The following is an 8,202-nucleotide window of genomic DNA, read 5'->3' on the forward strand; positions in this document are numbered from 1 at the left end:
CACACACACACACTCACACACACACACACACACACACACACACACACACACACACACTTCTTCCTGACCTCTGACCTTCTGTGTCCTCAGGGCTCCTGGGGGAGGAATCAGGAGGAGGGGGAGGTGAGCATTGGAGAGCTGAGAGACGATCGGACTACAAAATCTCACCGGACTACAAATCCCATCAGCAGGAGAACAGCAGCCGCTCAGCGGGGCCGAACGTCCTCACCTGGACAGATCAGTCAGTGTGCAGGTGCGTCGTCAGCCGTCAGAGGACGGTCACGTTCACCGTGACGAGTCTTTGATTGACGGCTCTGTCGCTTCGTTAATGAAGTTAATGAAGGCGGAGGACACGGCCGCTTCAGTCTCTGAACCCTCTAAAGGCCAAGTCTTTTTGAGGCCAAAGAAGACGAAGAAGAAATGTTCTCATTCATGTTCCTACAGTGTTTAACGCAGGGCGTCCTCCTCTGTCTGTCCTGTCTGTCTGTGCAGACTGGACACATTCACGTTCAGTCAAACCCTCAAATCTACACCTTTTCATTGGCTGAAGTGGAAGGAGCCATCTGATTGGCTCCACATAATTTCCTGTTGAAAACAACGGTCCAGTGGATTCATTGACATTAATGTCCAGAAACAACAACAAACATGTCAGCATGAAATATGAACAACAATCTGATTAATGTGGAGACTGGACCTGCATCAAAAGACACATCAGACAGACAGAGGGACAGGCAGAGACAGAGGGACAGAGACAGACGGAGGGACAGACAGAGACAGATGGACAGGCAGGCAGAGGGACAGAGACAGACGGAGGGACACACAGACAGAGACAGATGGACAGGCAGAGACAGAGGGACAGACAGGCAGAGGGACAGAGACAGACAGAGACAGATGGACAGGCAGAGACAGAGGGACAGAGACAGATGGAGGGACAGACAGAGACAGATGGACAGGCAGAGACAGAGGGACAGAGACAGACGGAGGGACAGACAGAGACAGATGGACAGGCAGAGACAGAGGGACAGAGACAGACGGAGGGACAGACAGAGACAGATGGACAGGCAGGCAGAGGGACAGAGACAGACGGAGGGACACACAGACAGAGACAGATGGACAGGCAGAGACAGAGGGACAGAGACAGACAGAGGGACAGGCAGAGACAGAGGGACAGAGACAGATGGAGGGACAGACAGAGACAGATGGACAGGCAGAGACAGAGGGACAGAGACAGATGGAGGGACAGACAGAGACAGATGGACAGGCAGAGACAGAGGGACAGAGACAGACGGAGGGACAGACAGAGACAGATGGACAGGCAGAGACAGAGGGACAGAGACAGACTGAGGGACAGACAGAGACAGATGGACAGGCAGGCAGAGGGACAGAAACAGACGGAGGGACACACAGACAGAGACAGATGGACAGGCAGAGACAGAGGGACAGACAGGCAGAGGGACAGAGACAGACAGAGGGACAGACAGGCAGAGGGACAGAGACAGACAGAGGGACAGAGACAGACAGAGACAGATGGACAGGCAGAGACAGAGGGACAGACAGATATTTACATATCTGATGAGAGAGTTCGATCAAAAGTCATCTCTGTTTCTTCCAGGTGTGTCAGAAGTCAGCTGTGAAGTGACCAATCAGGGCTCGCTCACTGTGGGCGACCTGATGGTAGATCCAATGGGCACCCTGACATTTGACCTCCAGACTGACCTGTCACTGTCTCCTCCTCCTCCTCACCCGGAGGACACACACGCAGCAGAACAGGTCACACACGCACACACACACACACACACACACACACACACACACACACACACACATACTGCCTACTCTGTCACTGAAGTGAAATAAACTTTGTGTGTGTGTGTGTGTGTGTGTGTGTGTGTGTTCAGGTTGTTCCCATCCAGGTTCGGCAGCACGACACACACACAGGTAGGAAGCTTTCCTGCTCAGGAACAGAGGAGTGTGTGGGCGTCAGTCTCCAGGTGACCAGCAGAGGGCGACGTGCCTCCACACTGACCGCTGCTCCACCCGTCTGTTTAAAGCTCTGTTAGGCTGAGGACAGTGTCTCTGTGTCCCAGTCTGTTTGACTGGCTTCACTGGTCGCGCGCGTGTGTGTGTGTGTGTGTGTGTGTGTGTGTGTGTGTGTGTGTGTGTGTGTGTGTGTGTGTGTGTCTCTGTGCTCCACACTGACTGCACACATCCAGCCTCACCACAGCTCCATACATGGTAATGTTTACACTGACTGACTGAGCCTTCTGTGTGTGTGTGTGTGTGTGTGTGTGTGTGTGTGTGTGTGTGTGTGTGTGTGTGTGTGTGTGTGTGAACATGCTGACAGTGGAGTCTCCAGTGTGTGTTCACTCTGTGAAAACAATCACAACAATAACAAGAGAAGTTTCATTTCCTGCCGTCAGCGACACTCCGAGGACGTCAGCTGACCGTCTGCTGATCGGTCGACTCGGTCTGTGTGTATTGATCGAGTCAGAAGGTGATCAGAGATCAGAGCGACCGAGTGTGTCGACGAATCGGATCAGAGAGCAGACTGAAGCTTTGATCAACGCAAAGGACGCTGCTCGTGTGTTCATACGTGTTCATGTGTTCATACTTCATGGGTCGAGTCCTCAGACATTTGTCGGCGTTCCATGAGTACCATGGAAACGAGCAGCCACCCGGTGCCTCTGCTGGCGTTTTTACATCATGCTTCACCGGCCAATCAGAGAGCATGTTTGTGTGTGTGTGTGTGTGTGTCTGTGTATATAAAGTGAAGGTCTGTCAGTTTCATCTTTGTTTCTGTCATTAGAATGAGCTTGGTAACCATGACAACCAGCTGAGGGAGGGATGTGTTGTTAGTGTGTTGCCGTGGAGATGCGGACGGCGAGGACAGGTCAGGTGATTTTAACAAGGTTAACGAGGTTCATCTCCAAACTGATCTGACATCAGATGAACCTCTGACTGGGTCACTGCACTTCCTGTATGACATCATCGTTTAAAGTGTCTGCCTTGACCAATCAGAATCAGTTCCACCTGCCGTCTGTCTCACTCACTCGTCCTTTTGGTCATCTAACAGGTGTGACACACCTGACACAGGTGCTCTGGATTGATGATGTCATGATGATGACGCTCAAACCTGACGAATCGTTTGTTTCTCCAGCTGGAGGCAGGAGGGTGGATGTTCACCTGCCCTCCATCACACCAGAGGAGCAGCAGGAGGAGCAGTCAGCAGACACACACTCCTCCACCAGCGACGTTTTCTAGAGAGAAGAGACAAACTGAGACAAGACGTCCGTCCAGCTGATGACGTCCTGTAGAGACATGGATTGTTTTTATTAATCAGTGGATCATTGATCAGGTATTGATTCTGAGGATGTTTGTTCATTAACTAAACCTCAAATTAAAGGTGATGATGATTTCTGTCGTCTTTGATTTTTTTTTTTGTCCTCACGGTGTCATGAAGCAGCAGAGGAGCTGCAAACATGATGGATGAATGAATGAGTGAAGGACAGGACATCTCTGTGGACCATCAGTCACAGGCTGTTTGGACATTTCATGGACAAACCAATAATCCATCAATAGAGAAGACATTCAGCTGAAGTCACAAAGAGTCTTTCCAGTGATTTGATTGGTCGCTGCCTCCATCACTGTTGTCCCTCAACATGCTGCCAGTGGGACACGACCGGACATCTGTGCTGAACCAGTTCATCAAATTAAACGAGACAAACTGAGGTGAACTCGCTGGATTAAATCTGAACCTTCAGGCTTGGTCTTCTAGATTCAGATCTGAGCTTCAAGTCTCACATCAACAAGGTGAACAAAACGTCATGTTTCACCCGAGAACAGCTGAAGAACGACCGTTTGTAAACCAACCAGATCTTAAAATCGGCTTCATCCTTTCATCCACTCAATGACTGTGACACATTATTGACTGACCTCCAGAAGAAAAACACTGAGAGTCTTCAGCTCATTCAAAGTCTGCAGCTCAGAGCCTGCAAGTCACAACTGAGGGAACTCTGACACACAGATCACAGCGCGCACACACACACACACACACACACACACACACACACACACACACACACACACACTCACACAGTTTGAGTCCAGCAGGCTCTCTTCAGCACAAACTGCAGCGTTTGATGTAAAAACTGAATTCAGACATTTGAAACCTGAAACCGTCTGTCTGTCTGTCTGTCTGTGTCTGTCTGTCTGTCTGTGTCTGTCTGTCTGTCTGTGTCTGTGTCTGTGTCTGTCTGTCTGTCTGTCTGTCTGTGTCTGTCTGTCTGTCTGTCTGTCTGTCTGTCTGTGTCTGTCTGTCTGTGTCTGTCTGTCTGTCTGTCTGTCTGTCTGTCTGTCTGTGTCTGTCTGTCTGTCTGTCTGTCTGTCTGTCTGTGTCTGTGTCTGTGTCTGTCTGTGTCTGTCTGTCTGTGTCTGTCTGTCTGTCTGTCTGTCTGTCTGTGTCTGTGTCTGTCTGTGTCTGTCTGTCTGTGTCTGTCTGTCTGTCTGTCTGTCTGTCTGTCTGTCTGTGTCTGTCTGTCTGTCTGTCTGTCTGTCTGTCTGTCGATCAATATTCTTAGACGGAGGATTAACTTGTGATTGGCTTTAATGAAGCTCCAGACAATCAGCTGATCTCAGGCCTGAGGACACAAACGCACATCAAACACACACTGCTGCTCCTCATCGTCACCTTCGTCTGTTTATTATTGATTATTGATGGAAAAGATCTGCATCCACCTCTGAAGAAAACATCTTGTTATCGTCTCTGAACAGCAGCAGAATTCAAATGTCTCTTCATGACCGTCTTCGGGCAGAGGACAGTTTATAGGTGGAGTCCTGATGGGGTTCACGTGGTGGACTGTTGGTGGACTGCCGGTGTCTCCTGTGGGTTCTTGTGTCCATTAAAGATCCAGAAATATCAGCTTGAAGCTCTTTGTTCGAGCAGCTTCATTAATTCTTCATTGTGTCTTTTGTCTTCGCGTGATCAGCGCTCAGACCTGGTCCTCGGCCTTCCCGCCGGATCACTGAGTCCACGTGATCAGCGCTCAGCCAATCAGATGAAAGATGACCAAATAAGAGTTCACTGTTCTTCAGCCTGCAAACAGCACGTTTGAACCACAGATCCCAGATCAGCCTGGTCCGTCACGGTCGAAGTGGGACCACGGAGACACTTCCTGTTTCAGATGAATCACTTTTAGTCTTTTAAAGGTGTCAAACGTGTTTGGTTTGTAATAATCTCAATTTGTCCAATATGACGTCCTCAAATGTCCTTCAGTGTCCAGAACAAAGACATTCAGTTGAGCCTCTCGTCTTCATGTCTTACAAAATAGAAAATAAAGTTCCAGTCTTTGTCCCCGGAGGACCAGCTTCTGTTTCTGTCGCTCGTCTTCGTTCTTTACGTTGTGAATCTTTAATGATGATGAAGAAGAAAGAGCTGCTCTCAGATCAGCCATGAAGCTGCTGCAGGTCCAGCACGAAGACATCAAAGAGTCCCAAAACCAGCAGAGACGAGTCGTCCTCAGATTCTGTTTCAGATGATTCTCATCAGCTCATCAGTTGGAGCTCCTCTGTCCCTCACACACACACACACACACAGGGTGCTGAGGTCCTCTGTGTGTGTGTGTGTGTGTGTGTGTGTGTGTTTGAGAGAGAGAGAGAGACAAGAGGACAGAGAGACAGACTGAGAGACAGACAGACTGACAGACGGTTGGTGGTGAACAGGTGAGACTGTTGTCCCACCTCAGCTCCGCCCAACATGGCAGGTAGAAATCCTATTTGTTGACCAGACAGGAAGGAAGTCTCAGGTGAACTCTTTCAGACTAAGATGAAATCAGATGAGGGGTCCAGCAGCGGCAGGAGGAGGAGGAGGAGGAGGAGGAGGAGGTGCTCCTCTCACAGCTTCTCCTCCTCATTAACATAGAAATGAAGCAGAGCGATGACCTCATTAACGAAGCAGCAGACAGTTTAATCTGAAGTGACTCACAAAGACACAAAGACACTCTGAGGGACAGACGGGACGACAGCGTTCACTGTGCAGAGAACAATAAAGGTTGGTGTCAGCTGAGCGGACGCGTGACGTGAACTCAGTGTTTGTGACGTCACCTGTCCGTTCAAAGGTCTTTAAAAACTCTTTATTTAACCAACCTTCACATCTGGAACAATGAGAGTGTTCTGGATAGAAACAAGCCGCGGTTTCCTTCTGGTAAGAAGGACGACTGCTGCGCGACCATGAACTTCTCTCTAAGTTCCAGTTACCAGTTTCACCAAAAGAAGACGCTTTAGTTTTTGATAGTGCACCTCCTCAGAGGCTCAGGAGTCTCTGAGGAGGACTCAGGGCCCTTTTCACTGATGGATCAGATATCACAAAGAAACGTTGCTCCAATAAATATTTTAGAAAACTGCTTGGAAATGACAACTCTGCCACCGGGGCAGCAAGAAAGACTCTGGAAAGATTTCAGATTGACGTGGACTTTCTCAGTGTGTTTGGTGGAAGGGAAGACGAAACAAGCCAGCACCTGTTCTATAAATGTATGTGAAATATTCTGGATGGACGTTCAGCACTTCATAAGAAGAACAACTGGACAGACGATCATTCTGCAGGAAAAGGACTTTTTTTTTTTTAAAACAATAAAATGGACAAAAACACAGCATTTTTCATACAACTGATTCTGCTCATGACCAAATTCCATATCCACAAAAAAAATGTGCAGAATCCAAACCCAGTCTGGAACAATTCACCCAAGAAATCCACCGACATGCAACGTCAATAAAGGACAGTAAAAATAAAAAAGCATGAGCACAAAGTGTCTCTCTGAGAGGCTCCACACGTCCCGCTCTGAGAACACTTAGAACACTATTCATGTACATTTCTGGCAACGTCTCTTTTCTTGTCTGTTTGTTTGTGTTGTGTTTTGTTTTGTTTGCTTGTTTCTTCTTCTTTTTTTTTCCTCTCCTCCTTCTTCTCCCCCTTTTATTCCAGTATGTCCTAACTCTTGGTTTCCCCTGGTTTTTTGTGTATGTTTACCTCTGTGCATACTGCTTCTCTTAAATGTTGAACGATGCTGTTATGGATACTGTGCCTAAATAAAGCACTTTAAAAAAAAAAAAAAAAAAAAAAAAAATCTCTTTCTTGGCTTTCTTTCACGTGCACCTGTTGGGCGGGTGTTAGGACCTGACGGAGGCCTCCGAGAGGAGGCGGGGTCGACAGGCGGAGCATCCGGTTCACAAAACTACTACAATCAGACCGGAAGTTGGTCAACGTTCCTTCCAAAATAATCTTCGTTTCATTACTAACCTACAGATTAAGATGTAAAATACATAGAACCAGACTGATCCAAAACCACAAAATCAATCGATCAGTAAAGATGCCTTTGCTAAAGAACACTTTGAGTGATTTCACAGTTTGTACTTTGTTGTGGCAGTGAAAGGAAGTAAAGTGGCCGTAAGAAGTACTTCAGAGTAGAAATATTCTGTCACAAGTAAAAGTCCTGTCCAAAATCTTAAGTACAAAGTTTTTGCCTCAAAATACTCAAAGCAGAAAAGTGAAAGTGCTAATTCAGCAGAATCGTGTTGTCTGTTCTGTTCTGTTCTGTTCTACTCTGTTCTGTTCTGTTCTGTTCTGTTCTACTCTGTTCTGTTCTATTCTGTTCTGTTCTGTTCTGTTCTGTTCTGTTCTGTTCTACTCTGTTCTATTCTGTTCTATTCTGTTCTGTTCTGTTCTGTTCTACTCTGTTCTGTTCTGTTCTGTTCTATTCTGTTCTGTTCTGTTCTGTTCTGTTCTACTCTGTTCTGTTCTATTCTGTTCTGTTCTGTTCTGTTCTACTCTGTTCTATTCTGTTCTGTTCTGTTCTGTTCTGTTCTACTCTGTTCTGTTCTGTTCTGTTCTGTTCTACTCTGTTCTATTCTGTTCTGTTCTGTTCTGTTCTGTTCTGTTCTACTCTGTTCTGTTCTATTCTGTTCTGTTCTGTTCTGTTCTGTTCTGTTCTGTTCTACTCTGTTCTGTTCTGTTCTGTTCTGTTCTGTTCTGTTCTGTTCTGTTCTGTTCTGTTCTACTCTGTTCTGTTCTGTTCTGTTCTATTCTGTTCTGTTCTGTTCTGTTCTGTTCTATTCTGTTCTGTTCTGTTCTGTTCTGTTCTACTCTGTTCTATTCTGTTCTGTTCTGTTCTGTTCTACTCTGTTCTGTTCTGTTCTACTCTGTTCTACTCT

General features: G+C 47.1%; 1 protein-coding gene across 6 annotated transcripts in view; it reads left to right on the top strand.

The window, feature by feature from the left end:
* kiaa0586 (KIAA0586 ortholog) overlaps positions 1-5,684 on the top strand; it is a 29,467-nt gene extending 23,783 nt beyond the window's left edge. For 4 of the 6 annotated variants that reach the window (XM_076749561.1, XM_076749564.1, XM_076749562.1 and 1 more), the window contains exons 26-28: positions 91-253; positions 1,613-1,770; positions 1,899-5,684. In XM_076749561.1, coding sequence (XP_076605676.1) covers positions 91-253; positions 1,613-1,770; positions 1,899-2,060 — 483 coding nt within the window. In that variant the 3' untranslated portion in view covers positions 2,061-5,684. The remainder of the gene's footprint in view (positions 1-90; positions 254-1,612; positions 1,771-1,898) is intronic. The other 2 variants (XR_013078189.1, XM_076749565.1) reach the window with 2 other exon arrangements.
* The last annotated feature ends 2,518 nt before the right edge of the window (positions 5,685-8,202 follow it).

The sequence above is a fragment of the Chaetodon auriga genome, chromosome 14 (assembly GCF_051107435.1).
Source record: "Chaetodon auriga isolate fChaAug3 chromosome 14, fChaAug3.hap1, whole genome shotgun sequence".
Taxonomy (NCBI): Eukaryota; Metazoa; Chordata; class Actinopteri; order Chaetodontiformes; family Chaetodontidae; genus Chaetodon; species Chaetodon auriga.